Here is a 14,612-nt window from a genome sequence, read left to right as displayed (position 1 = left end):
AATTTGTTTTTGTTCTTCAGGAACTGCCTGAAAGATGGAATGCCACCAAAAAACTCGCAGTGTCTATAAAGCATGAAGTGGCTCCTCTCCTGACTTCTGAGGTTACCCTTTTCAGAAAGAAATGTGCTGTTTTTGAGGTAAGCTAAAAGGATGTGTGTGTTTTTTAGTGTGTGTGTGTGTGTGTATGTTTACCCACACATGGTGTTTTTATGAGGACAAGATTGTTGACAAAATTTATTGCCTGCATTTCTTTCATCAGGGGAAGCAGATAGGATTCAGAGAGAGATTTAGAGTCTATGCTCCCTTTCGCTTTGATGCCCAAAACCCATATGCTCTTCTTGATAAGGTAATGGAGAAATCTCAGAGGCACATGTTATGCTGGTAATCGTTCGTTATAAAACAGAGATCTCTATTTACATATTGTACAATTTGTATTCGACGTGGCTTTTTTGTGTGAAGCTTGACATTTAAGTTCTGAATTTAACGTGTGCACTTGTTTTCTTTTAGAGCGGCCTTTAGCATTTTAGAAAACACCACATGCACATTTTTAAAACGCTCACAGGTTTTGAAAAATAGCTCAGTAACATTTGTGTAGAATGAAATGTTGCTTTCCTCCACTTGGTATTTGTATGCAGTACACAGACGATAGCTGCAGTCTTGAACTATTAAAAAGAACAAAAGTTTTCTATGTCCAGGTGGATGAAGAGAGCATACTATGAATTGATGCCTTAGAAGGGCTTGGGCAAAGCTGTGTTGGGTGGGTTTGTGCTTCCTGTCTTTGGAACAAAGAGTTTGTAACCAATTTATATTTAAGTGATAAACATAACAAAATAAAAATAGGCATTTTTTGAAATAGTACTGCTACAAGTCTACCTGGTATTGAACATAGGGCATGTATGCTCTAATCTTAGGTGTTTGTCTGTGTCATTGTATGGATGTAAATGTACAAATATTGAGGAGGAGAGGTTCAGGTGATAGAAATCGGTGCTACTGCAGTGAGTGTGATTTATGCTAGCTGAAGAATTGGCCCATAAATGAACCTTGTCTGTCTTTTGGAATATTGAAAATGAAAACGAAACATGCGCTGTTCCTACAAAAAGGTCCTGTAAAATCCACCTGTTTTAGGTCCTTTTGTCTGTTACCTTGATTGGATTTTAACAAAAGTTAATTTGTGTGTTAAGGCAAATCAGGAACTGGAAGCACTGGAAGAAGAAATGTTACACATCCAGGAGTCTGCCAGTCTTTTTGAAGTGGTCATTCCCGATTACAAACAAGTGAAACAATGTCGGAAGGAAATAAAGTTGCTGAAGGGAGTGTGGGATATTAACATTTATGTCACAGTAAGAGGTTTTTGTTTTGTTTTTGTTTGTTTTTTGTTTCAAAAGAGCATTGTGCCACTGGCAGTTACGTGGAACTGAAAACATTTGAAAGAAGGGCAGTGTTGTCCTGGCACTTGAAGATTTAAAAATGTTCTTCCCTCAAAGTAATTCTAAGACCTTAAAAAAAAGAATCAGCGCTATTTATTTTTATTTGACTTTCGGAAGACATCTGAAGGCAGCCCTGTTTAGGGAAGTTTCTAATGTTTGATTCTATTTTAAATATTCTGTTGGGAGCCGCCCAGAGTGGCTGGGGAAACCCAGCCAGATGGGTGGGGTATAAATAATGTACAGGTGAAACTAAAAAAATTAGAATATCATGGAAAGGTTCATTTCTTTCAGTAATTCAACTTAAAAGGTGAAACTAATATATGAGATAGACTCAAGACATGCAAAGCGAGATATGCCAAGCCTTTATTTGTTATAATTGTGATGATTATGGTGTACAGCTGGTGAGAACTCCAAATCAACAATTTCAACTTTGGGGTTTTCATCAGCTGTACGCCATAATCATCACAATTATAACAAGCAAAGGCTTGACATATCTCGCTTTGCATGTCATGAGTCTATCTCATATATTAAACTCCAGTAGCTAATGAAAACAATTGCTTACATAAATGGACTTTTCCATGATATTCTAATTTTTCGAGTTTCACCTGTATTACTGTTACTACTACTACTACTAGTATTTATTTTATTATAATGCAAGGCTAAAAGAGTTCAGCTGTGGACTCAAACCTATGGAATCAAAATGAAAGAGATGAGGGAATGAGAGAGGAACCCCCCCCCCCCCGTAACAAATCAGAAAGAGAAGGAGGGGGCACCGGCCTGACATTTTGGTGGCTAGTACGTACATGAATTGCTATGCCTTGCCACATACTTATTTAGCAGAATTTATATACCACCTCATTGCACTAAAACCACTAAGAAATATTAAAATTATAAACAAAAGTAGTTAAAAACAAACACTTAAAGAAGTTAAAAAATATGTATTTTAAAAAATTGACACCGGTGATTTTATTTCTGATGTGGTTTTATAGACAAATAAAGATATCTATCTATCTGACATCAGGCTTCCGTAAACAAAAATGTTTTAAGCAGGTGCTAAAAAGAGCACAGTGAAGGTGCCTGCTTGGTGTCAATAGGCAGAGAGGTTCCACGCATCTTAGCGATTTGTGACATGTTTCCCTAATGTTGCATATGTTTAGTTTTGCTCAGTTTTGGATTTTAATACATTTTAGTGCATACTTGCAATTCTGTATTATGTAATTGGTCACTGTTTTCTGCAGCAGAACAATGCACATATTTTTGTAAACTAAGAAATCTTTAATATTTTTTTTTAAAAAGAGTATTGTAGGGAGAAATAACATTTACTTCAATTTTAAAAAAATCCAAAGGAGAAGATTTTTAGACTAACCCTTTACTTGATGGGTCTTTGTGTTTATTTCTTAGTTAAGACAGAAGTCATTCAAACATGCAATGCCTTAAAATAGTCCAGCAAATGTAAACTCTGCACAAAACTTGTACCAGTTGGTGCACTTTTTATGGGTCTGAAGTTTGAACAACCTCAGAATGCACATGAGGGAACACTTCTCTGAAAACATCCCCGTTCTATTGATTTTGGTGGTGGTTTTAAACAAACTTTTAGTTGCTTCGTATGTTACCATGGTATGTATATGAGGAAGACAATAAATAAATAATAGCTGCCACATCGAAGGCTTAATATTTATAAAAAATACTTATATACCACTTTCCATAAAAAAAATAAGTGGTTTACAACTACTGTACATACAATCATACAATATAAGCCATATGGACATGTTAAAATCAGCAAACTGTTGTGGAAACATGCATTCCTAATTCCCTGCATAAGCCCTAGTGTAAGAGAGAAGTTTTCAGCAGGCATTTAAAAGTTGAAACGGAAGGCGCCTGGTGAATCTCACATGGACTGAGTTTTCCACAAGACTGGGCCAATGACACTAAAGGCTCGATTTCTTGTAGCAGTCCCATGAGCCTTTCCAACTCAGTGAAGAAGAAGAGTTTGGATTTGATATCCCGTTTTTCACTACCCGAAGGAGTCTCAAAGCGGCTAACATTCTCCTTTCCCTTCCTCCCCCACAACAAACACTCTGTGAGGTGAGTGGGGCTCAGAGACTTCAAAGAAGTGTGACTAGCCCAAGGTCACCCAGCAGCTGCATGTGGAGGAGTGGAGACACGAACCCGGTTCCCCAGATTACGAGTCTGCCGCTCTTAACCACTATACCAAACTGGCCAGCGAAGCGCCTACTTTGCCTCTGCCTATTCACAAAACAGATTCAAGTAGAATTAAGCAGGGGTGGGCAGTACAGTCTGAGAAACAGGCCAGAATTTGCAGCTGCATCTTTATCTGCCCCACAAATGACATCATATAGGGCAAGTGTGGTTTTGGGTATGGGAGCAGCGTTGCAGGCTAAATTAGGCTGAATGGCTAGAGGTTCTCTAGTGCTGTTGTAGGGCTAAGTTAGGCAACTTGTGTAACTGAATTCCTCCTGGATTGCTGGTTGCATCAACTCCTGGTGGTCCTCACTGATGGTGCTGCAATGCCGGAGGGATCAAACCAGCAGTTCCTTCTACCTGCAAGTGCTCTTGGCGATAACAGGGGTAAAGCACTTGAGCACTGCCACTAGTTACCCTAATTCAATACCCTACACCCATTCCTCTGGCTTGTTTTGCTAGTTTCTGTGTTTATGGTGGTGTACACCTTAAAAGTAACGCACTTAACAAAAACAGCAACCTGTAACCTGCCCTAGAGAGCCAGTGTGGTGTAGTGGTTAAAAGCGGTAGACTTGTAATCTGGGGAGCCAGGTTCATGTCTCCGCTCCTCCACATGCAGCTGCTGGGTGACCTTGTGCTAGTCACACTTCTCTGAAGTCTTTCAGCCCCACTCACCTCACAGAGTGTTTGTTGTGGGGGAGGAAGGGAAAGGAGAATGTTAGCTGCTTTGAGACTCCTTCAGGTAGTGATAAAGCGGGATATCAAATCCAAACTTCTTCTTCTTCTTCTTCTTCTTCTTCTTCTTCTTCTTCTTCTTCTTCTTCTTCTTCTTCCACCTCAACTATCATTTTGTTTCCTTGCAGAAACTTGTCTCTACCAAATGTCATTGACATTTCTCTCTGTTTCTCCTGTTTCAGAGCAGCATTAATGATTGGACAAAAAGCCATTGGAGAGAAATCAGTATGGAGCAGATGGACACAGAACTCAAAAGATTTGCCAAAGCAAGTTCCAGAGCTTCTCATACCCCCCCCCCTTATTTGGCTTCCTCCGCCCCCGCCCCCCCCGCCGCCCATGCAGTGTTTGTTGTTTTCCCAAAGTATCAACTCTGGTCTCTTTCAACTATCACATTCTTTTTCGACTCAAGCTTAGATCTGTAATGCATGGGAAGTATAAAATGATGCTGTCACCCCCCCCCCCCCGACACAACATATCAAGTTAGATCTACATAGAGAACTAGCATAAAGCAAGATGCTAGAAGCAGATAGAATTTACATTATTTCTCTCTAGGTAGTGTTTAAAAGTAAAAACCTAATTCCAGCAACATGATTACAACAATAGCAATAAAAGCATACATCATATATAAATCTGCTAAGTCTTTATGATGCCACAACACTTTTTTCCTGCTTTTAATGTTTTACCAGTGATACTAAATGATGATACCAAGTGCTGTGTGACCCAGTGTTGTGATGCAACATTGTCATAACATAGTTGTGATGCTTTTCCTTAGGAGATGTGGTCGTTGGATAAAGAAGTTCGCTCCTGGAATGTATATATGAATCTGGAGTTAACCATAAAGAACCTGTTGACATCACTGAGGATTGTAAGCGAGTTGCAGAATCCAGCAATGAGGGACAGACACTGGTACCAGCTGATGGATGCAATAGGTGTAAGTATCATTTTTTAAAAAAAATTCCTTTGTAAAGATCTCTTGGCTCTTGTGTCATAAATATTGCTTCACTCATCCTCCCACCACTCAGTTGTGGCATGGGAGGTGGCATGCTGCTTCGTTGCCTTACAGACTGCGGTGGCACAACTGCCCAGTGGGATGGGGCTGGGGCAGCACGGGGTTGGGGTAGCAGTGGGTTGCCAGTAGTGACAGGCACAGATCCGCTTGCACTTAGACACTGGCAACCTGGTGCTTCACCTGCCCTTAATCTGCATTGCCCTCCCTTGCCCCAACCTGTGCACAGCAGCATTACTTCAGCCAGGTAGGCAGCACAGTGGTGATTCCCATGATTTATATGTCTGCGCTTATGATTCTCAGAAACAGTTAATAAAACTCAAATGCAACCAGATCACAGACTTCGTACAGTAGCTTCAAGACTTTAGTCAGGAGACGCCCTTTCTTTTTGAATGTTTGTAATTCATACTCCAAAATGGAATACAATCCACCAGGTATTTCTCTTTCACAAGCTCTATGAGTGATAAGAACAGAACAGGAGAAGGCTGAAGGTCAAAACATCATTGCTTTCCATGTTTTACCTCCATGGATGCATATTGCAAAAATGTTTTCTTTCCAAATTCTGTCTCAATATTGATCTCACAAATTAAAGGTGATTTCCAACCCTTAATCAGAGTTGATTTCAGTAGGTCTACTCTTGAGTATGACCGATAGTTATGTAGGTCATCCGCCACTGTAGTCATAGCCTGACTTCTCCTTTCTCAAATCAAAAAGCTTGTTCTTTATCTGTCCCCCCCTATAACATATAATTGTATTTTATTTATTACATAAAATTTATGTACCATTTGACTGGGAAAAATGATGCATTTGTACTCTCACACCTTGCCCAATGTAGAGATGTGAGCTTCATAAGTCGTTTGGGTAATTCACTCATTAAAAAATAAACAGGCAAAACTGAAGCATGTGTTGAAAGCCTGTTGCTACTTTGCTGTATTTTGCAGCTTCATTTTTCAATAACCGAAGATACAACATTAGCAGACCTGCTGTCATTGAAGCTGCATAAGGTGGAAGATGATGTCCGGAACATTGTTGACAAAGCAGTGAAAGAACTTGGGACTGAAAAGGTTAGTCTGCTTTTCTCCTCCGAATTTCTCCTTGGATTATGGAATTTTGAATTACCGGTACCTATTCTTGTTTTCAAAGTAGAACAGGTCAATCATTGTTGGGTTTTCCCTTTCCCCAACTTTTTGTACAGTCAAAGTTTATTTAATTTTTCAGTACCTTTAAACTTATTTTTGTCTTTTCCCTCCAAAGAATGTGCATGCAAGCACTGATAAAACACTGTAAAACACAGCAGATGACTCTGTGGTTTAAACCACTGAGCCTCTTGAGCTTGCTAATCGTAAGGTTGGCAGTTCAAATCCATGTGACAGGGTGAGCTCCCATTGCTCTCTCAGCTTCTGCCAACCTAGCAGTTTGAAAGCATACCAGCGTGAGTAGATAAATAGGTACCACTGCGGTGGGAAGGTAAACGGCGTTTCTGTGCTCTCTGGCTTGTGTCATGGTGTCCCATTGCATCAGAAGCATCATACTGGCCACATAACCCAGAAAGCTGTCTGTAGACAAATGCCGGCTCCCTCAGCCTGAAAGCTGAGATGAGCACCACACCGCATAGTCTAATTTGACTGGACTTAACTGTCCAGGGGTCCTCTATTACCTGTTTTTTTTTTTTTAAAAAAAGCAATCTTGCTGTGCTTGTGTATTTATGATTGCATCATTATTTCTGCATGCTCATTTTTACTGATAAAACATTGCAGAAAACATTGCAGAAAATCGGGTAACATCAAAGTCTTGAACAATATGCAGGAGCACAACTAAAGAAAACAGCATTCACAAAGAGTCCAGATGTGATTGGATGGAGATTGCACATTTGCAGTGTTATATCAGTGTGCACAAGTACACACTGAACCCCAATAAAACTGAGCCCCCGAAAGAGTCACAGTGCAGTCATGCCTACAATCATATTGAGACTGCTCGTTTCAATGTTTTTTTTTGGTGTTATATCAATGCACAATTGCCCTGATAATGTACAAAGCTAGAATTGTGAAAATGAACGAAAGCTTAGCCACACTGTACATTTTCCAAATCCAGAATTAATTTTAGATGGTATCCTAGTTCAAGTGAATTCAGGAGGAGGGGAATGCAGTCAGGGTGAACCAAATGTGCCACCCCTACTTTTCTCTTCTGGCTATATTTGACCAAAAATGTGTGGATTTCTGTAAGGATTTCAAGTAATATGTCTATGACCTGAGGCGAGGTGGGAAACCTGTGAACTTCTTGATGTTGTTAGACTACAGCCTCCATGAGCGACAGCCAACATGACCAATGCTCAAGGATGATGAGTGTTGTAGTCCATCTGGAGGCCACAGGTTTCCCCACACCAACCTAAGGAGTACCGCAGCCAATAAGAAAATGGTACCACTTTAGATGGATTTGGGCAGCATAGGAGAACTATGTAGACTATTGATTGGGTAATAACACTTGATTTAAATATATTTCAAACCCATCTTCTAATGTGTTAACCAGATTCTCATAGAAATCAGTCAAATATGGGCTACCATGGAGTTTTCGTATGAAGAGCATTACAGGACCAGTATTCCGTTGTTGAAAACTGATGAGCAGCTTTTTGAGACTTTAGACAATAACCAAGTAAGATGTTATTTGCTAATGTAAATAGTAAATGTGCTTGTTGCTGAATTACTCATGTGTTTTTATAATTGGACTAAACCTAAGGCACTGTTTCCAGAATCGGTATTTACAGTGAATCTTAGCTGTCCCAGAAGTTAAGTCTGTGAAATTATATGTGTCCTTGACTGTATACGGTTTTAACAAAAATTCCTGTCTGTGTAGGAGTTAGCAAAATTACAGGTCCTTGGTCTCTCTCTTTTTTTCCTAGATAGTATGGAATCATTTAATAATATGCTGTCCATTTGCAAGGTTTCAAAATGTCGTTTGCTGTGATTTACTGTAATAATAGCTTGCACAAGATTTTTTTTGGTAAAACTTTTGTAGCTATGACTCCTATGCCTGTTAAGTAATTTTATTTATCCTTTAAATTTATTCCCACTCTTCTTCTTTTTTCCCAAGGTTCAGCTGCAAATAATTCTACAAAGTAAATATGTTGAGTATTTCAATGAACAAGTCTTAGGCTGGCAAAAAAAGCTGAATGTGGCAGACTCCGTCATTTTCATTTGGATGGAAGTTCAACGTACATGGTCTCATCTTGAAAGCATTTTCGTTGGCTCAGATGATATCAGGGACCAGCTTCCTGAAGATTCGAAGCGATTTGATGGCATTGATGCAGATTTCAAGGTTAATGAGGAATATCATGATTAAACTCGACCATTCCATTGTCCCCTTTTCTTTTTAGCAAAAATATTGACTTACAATCTTATATGTCAATGAAATCTCAATACCCAGCTCCCAGGATTGGATGTGTAACATATATTAAACCTTTCTAAACCGCTCTTCAAATATGCGGTACTCCTGTGACGTTTATGCATTCTTGGATAGATAATCAGAATTACCCAGTTACTGGTGTTGGCTGGATCCCTCCACTCTCAGCTGGTGCCTCTGCCTTTTTTCCTGTAGTCTCCCTGCTCCCTCTCAGTCCACCACGCCACAGACCAAACCTTCCAGTAGGGTCTTCACCTCCCCCCCCCCAGTTTAGCGGAGCCTTTTGGGTGACCTAAACTATAAGAAGAAACAGCTTTCTTGAGCATGAAGAAGAGGAGGAAGAAGAAGAGGAGGAGGAGGAGTTTGGATTTGATATCCCACTTTATCACTACCCTAAGGAGTCTCAAAGCGGCTAACATTCTCCTTTCCCTTCCTCCCCCACAACAAACACTCTGTGAGGTGAGTGGGGCTGAGAGACTTCAGAGAAGTGTGACTAGCCCAAGCTCACCCAGCAGCTGCATGTGGAGGAGCGGAGACACGAACCCAGTTCACCAGATTACGGGACTACCACTCTTAACCACTACACCACACTGGTACCACATGACTTTCACCTGCAGATTTAAGGTTGCCATACGCCCTCTTTTTCCAAGACACGACCTCTTTTTCAGTGGTATAATTTCTGTCAGGGAAAGGAGATGCCAGAATGTCTAGGTTTTCTTTTTTGTTTCTCCCTTCCTGCTGGGCTGCCTCCTCCACCTAGCGGTGCCTCCTCCGCTTGAGCCTCCATTGCCAGTACGGCTCAGCCCTGCCCGGGGACCATTACACGCCGCCTGCCGCCACCTCTCACCCGCTGCCTCTTTCTCTCCCGGTTCCTGTTTGTATAATAATCCTATATATATATCTCAGCTTCTATTGCCTACACATAGTGGGTTTTTTTAAAATGAGTCCCGTCACAGTGATCCATTGTTAAAAGTAGAAGTCGGCAAATGTCTCCTCTTTTTTGCCCTTCAAAATATGGCAGACCTAGGATAACTGCTTGTGAAAATGTGAATGAACCATTTTTTTGCCTTAACAAAAAGTATAAGAAAAGGTTTGTGAGCATTAAATATTGAAATGATTATTTCTGCACCTATACCCAGGAATTAATGAATGACTCTGCAAGTACAAAAAATGTATTGGAAGCAACAACCAAACCCAATTTATATGAAAAGCTTGAGGATTTGCAACGCAGGTAAAACAAAGCTAATTGTCTTCTCTAATATATTCCAGTATACAATAATTAGCAGCTCAAGATATGGTTTGTATAGTTTGCTTTGGGATTCAGCCTGTTTTATATTATTTTAAAAAAAATCAAACATGCATTTATAATGCTTAACAATATTAAGCAGTGTGCTACAAACAGTGATGGAACGATAATCTGAAATAAAAATAATACTGGCTAACTGCTGACCTTTAATTGGGAATGGAAAACTACAATGGTACTCATTCCCCAGCAAATACTTTTTTGGTTTTAAGGTTTTGAAAATTGAGGTGTGCATTAGATTCGATGGCGCATTAGATTCGCATAAATACAGCATTTATATGCTAGTGTTTGATAAGACCAGTTTTTCAAACTTGTTTAAATGTCTGTGCATTTTAATGACCCTAATTATGTTATTTGGGCATTTGAATTTGGCATTCTTAATTAGGAACAGCACAAAGCCTGAACAAACACCATTCCATTAATTAACAGTAAGAGCAATTCGAGACTCTAGTTGGATGTGGCAGGTTTGTTCACGTTAACAGATGTATACAGAACTGCCCAATCTACGGAAGTAAACGGAGAAGCCGGCAGGAGCTATGTGTACTCATCAAAGCAAGCGATAGGGGAGAAAATTCTGTTTGGCTTGCATTTAAAGGTGAACCTATCTAATTAGCACTTTCTGAAATAATATATGCAGCTAAACAACCGTCTTTCAAAACTTCACACTTTTCTGCATTTTGCAATGCATTTCTCCAACCAAGAAATTAGTACAAAAAGCATATACGAGTGTAAAGTATGTACACACGTGTGTGTGTGTGTGTGTATTAATGAAAATAACATACAAGAAGGCAATATATAAGTGCTTCCTGGTCCAAAACGCTCCTTTTTTGGTAAGGTGGTAGCCAAGCAGTTACAGGTATTCCTGAAAGATACAAATTACCTGGAACCATTTCAATCTGTGTTCAGGTGCAGTTTGGGGACTGAATTGGTCTCTGTTGCCCTGATGGATGACCTATATTGACAGCAGGACAGGAGGAGTGTAACTCTGCTTCTGCTTCTTAATCTTTTTGCAACTTTTGATACCATAGACCATGGTATTGTCCCGTGCCTGTTATTTGGGATGGGTGTTGGGGCATTGTTCTACAGTGCTTTTGCTCCTACCTAGAGGGTTGTGTCCTAAGAGTAGTGCTGGGAGACAGTTTCAGCTCCATGGTCTGTGTGCTATGGTGTATTCAAGGTACAACCTTGTGCCCACTGTGGTTTCAACATCTGCATGAAGCCAATTCGGGTCCAGGATCCCTTACATTCCTGTTTGATATTTGGAGGGGTCACTGTTAATGGTCCCCCATTATGGAATTTCCTGAAGTCAGATAGGTTCCTTCCCTACTAAACTTCTGGTTTCTGCTGAAGTCTTCTTTATTCAAGCAGGCATTTTAGTGTAGTTTGATTTTACAGTTTTAACGAATCTTTATTTTTCTGTAATGTAAACTGCCTAGAGAATCTTGCTGTTAAGTGGTGTATAAATTGTTTAAAGAAATAAACAAAAAGTATGGGCTGTTTTCCGTTGCAGTTGGCATTGTTTATGTATTTTTTCTTGCGGCCCAGTTGAACGCTGACGAACATTCATATTGCTATGCTGAAGGCAAGCAATTTAAGGTTGCAATCAGTAGTGGTGCTGGGAGAGGGAGGGCAGTGATGAAGGGCATGGGCAACATGCACCAGCAGAGACTGTTGGGTGTTCCTGCCAGCATATTTAAATCTCGTTGCCACCCAGCCCCTCCCAGTCTTCATCCCAGTATGCAGAACTGACTCCGCCAGAGGGAGGCAAGGCTCCACCACCCCATCTTCCACTGGCTGCAGTGCTGTATATACTTAACTGAAAAATAAGTCCCATTGAACTCAGTGGAGATTCTGAGTAGATAAGCATAAAAAGGAATGCTACTGTCCTTGAAAACCAGCTTCCATACATACATGTTTTGGTGCAAAAAGTGCCATACATTATTAAATGTTGTTGTTGTTGTTTGTTGTTGTTTTATTTGTACCCCGCCCATCTGGCTAGGTCCCCCAAGCCACTCTGGACGGCTTCCAGCAAATATTAAAATACATATCCGAAGTGTTCCCCTTTCAATTTTCAGACTTTCTCTTTGTGAAAAAGCTCTCGCCGAATACTTGGAAACCAAACGCTTAGCTTTTCCTCGGTTCTATTTCATTTCATCTGCTGATCTGCTTGACATTCTCTCAAAAGGAGCACAGCCAAAACAGGTAAAGTTTCTTGTAATCATGTTTAAAGCATTATCTGCAAAGAAATGCGATAGCAGAAAGTGAAAGAGAAGGTGATTAAAATCTGAGCAGACCTGGGGTGACTGAGTTCCTTAATTGTATGCTGCTGTTTGAATGCAGGTGACTTGTCATCTTATTAAACTTTTTGACAACACTGCTGATCTTAAATTTCAAGATGACAAAGAGCAATCCAGCAATATTGCCCTAGGAATGTACAGCAAAGAAAAGGAGTACGTCCCATTCACTGCTGAATTTAAGTGTGGTGGCCAGGTATGTTGGCTTTTTTGATGGCAAAACTATACTTACCTGCTCAGATTGGGGGAAATGTGTAAGTAAACTGGGGTGGAAACATTCATACTGCTTTTCCAGAGAAAGGTGATTGGAAGCTGCAATATTGTACAAATGTACCCATTGAATTCAGTAGGACTTACTTTTGAGTAGACATACATAAGGTGGTGCTGTAAGAGTACCTGAAACATATTTTTGATGAGGCATGAATATATACATAATGAAATTTTGACTCCATAAATTCTTCTGCTTTTTTAACAACAACAACCCTCTTATCTACCACCTGGTTTTAAAAAAACATGAAGTTACAAGGGAAAACAATAAGTCTGTTGGGTATTGAAATGTTTAACAATGTAATTATGCGTCTTTGCAACAAACTTTTCAAAACAACTCTCCCCCTCCCAAATCACACACACATGTGGGTAGATCACTTCTTCTTTTTTTAAGACAGGTAGGAAGCTTTTAAATAATAATAATGAGCCAACTTATCCGAAGGAGGATTTCAATGTCTCGCTATTGTGATTGTTCTCTCTGTACAAGTATGTCTGCTTAATAAACCCAGGACTACCCTGGAGAGGGCCACTGGGCTGGTATTTTGAGAATGCAGTGGTGGTAACAACATCAGTCTTTCTCACCGTCTGCACTGCAACATAAGAAGCATGATTATGACCTGTGCAATGTGTGCAGCTGGCTTCACAGTAAGTCTTGGGCTGATGCCTTGCTTCAGCATCCGCATCTCTCCGGAATACCAAGGAGTTGAACAGGCACCACAGTGCTAGAGAGAGCATCCACAAGCAATTTTTCCGCGGGCCCCTTGCATCTCTTCATAGTGAGACCGAATGTCTCAGCAGAATTGTAAGCCGTGTCCAACAGAAACGTTGCTAAGCTCAGGTTGCTGTGGGGATGGAATGGAAAAACTGCATGGAAGTCGTATATTTTGTAATGTTCATCCATATACCAGGGGTTGCTTTAAATGCAGGGGCAGATCATGGCTTGCTGCTTTGTGAGTGAGACCTGTACTCACATGCTCTCCCATTACCCTCCACCTGGGCGTTCCTATTCCTTTCCTTTCCTTCTGATTTAGTGACAAACCTCAATTGGTTGCTACATTTTGATTGAGAAAATTGTGGTTTATATACAAACTATTACTTGCTTGGTTTACATACATTTGGAAGTGGCAGAGAGAATTGGAGCACATGAGGGAAGGAGGGGTGGGGAGAGGGAATATATGGACACTGGACATTCCCACAGTTCAAACTGTGTTAATTCTGAATTGGCCCAGTAGGTTGACTACAGGCTAATTTGGGTCTCATTGTAATCAGTGGGGCAAGTCTGGCACGAATTCCATGGGACAAGCCCACCTAAATTAGTCTGCACCCAGACCTAATGTCTGCAATGGTTTGTTTTTCCAAAAGGTGGAAACCTGGTTAAAACGCCTTGAAGAAGTCATGTGTGAAACAGTACGTCACCACATCACAGAAGCTGTAGCTGTATATGAAGAAAAGCCCAGAGACCAGTGGATCTTTGACTACCCTGCACAAGTAGCACTCACTGGCTCTCAGATCTGGTGGACCGCTGATGTGGGAATAGCATTTGACAGGCTGGAAGAAGGGTTTGAAACAGCCTTGAAGGATTATCATAAGAAACAAGTATTGATATATTCCTTATTTATGTAACAGTCATGCCATGCGTAAAATAGGGCTAGTTTAAAAGGTTGCAACTAGTGGTGATGGAAGGCTCTCTGACACCCAGTGCAAAAACCTTATGACTCAGTTCTTGCCAATTGTGTTAACCGGCGTTAAGACAAATGAAATATGTCTGTAGGAGGGGTTTAGCTAGAATATTAAACAATGCCCTGTCAAGCTGTATTTATTGGCTACTCACTTTTATCCGTGATAAAAGAAGCATTTCCTTTGCCTGTTCATAGATAAGATTGTCTCTGTGTCTTTGCAAACACACCTCAAAAAGTTTTGGGTACCTTACAGACTAACAAATTTTATTATGCTTAATAGCCAACGTGTGGTTTTCACAGGCT

At 40.4% G+C, this 14,612-nt stretch overlaps 1 protein-coding gene across 1 annotated transcript in view; it reads left to right on the top strand.

Annotated features, from left to right (window-relative positions):
* The window catches only part of DNAH11 (dynein axonemal heavy chain 11), a 139,684-nt gene that overhangs the window by 28,922 nt on the left and 96,150 nt on the right, over positions 1-14,612 (top strand). The window contains exons 19-30 of the mRNA XM_033166182.1: positions 21-137; positions 260-346; positions 1,182-1,340; positions 4,547-4,630; positions 5,137-5,295; positions 6,312-6,434; positions 7,897-8,019; positions 8,458-8,682; positions 9,906-9,997; positions 12,145-12,271; positions 12,410-12,559; positions 13,993-14,226. Of these exons, the coding sequence (XP_033022073.1) occupies positions 21-137; positions 260-346; positions 1,182-1,340; positions 4,547-4,630; positions 5,137-5,295; positions 6,312-6,434; positions 7,897-8,019; positions 8,458-8,682; positions 9,906-9,997; positions 12,145-12,271; positions 12,410-12,559; positions 13,993-14,226 (1,680 nt within the window). The remainder of the gene's footprint in view (positions 1-20; positions 138-259; positions 347-1,181; positions 1,341-4,546; positions 4,631-5,136; positions 5,296-6,311; positions 6,435-7,896; positions 8,020-8,457; positions 8,683-9,905; positions 9,998-12,144; positions 12,272-12,409; positions 12,560-13,992; positions 14,227-14,612) is intronic.

Source organism: Lacerta agilis, chromosome 12 (assembly GCF_009819535.1).
Source record: "Lacerta agilis isolate rLacAgi1 chromosome 12, rLacAgi1.pri, whole genome shotgun sequence".
In the NCBI taxonomy this organism is placed as follows: domain Eukaryota; kingdom Metazoa; phylum Chordata; class Lepidosauria; order Squamata; family Lacertidae; genus Lacerta; species Lacerta agilis.
This window is presented reverse-complemented; position numbering and strand designations above follow the sequence as displayed.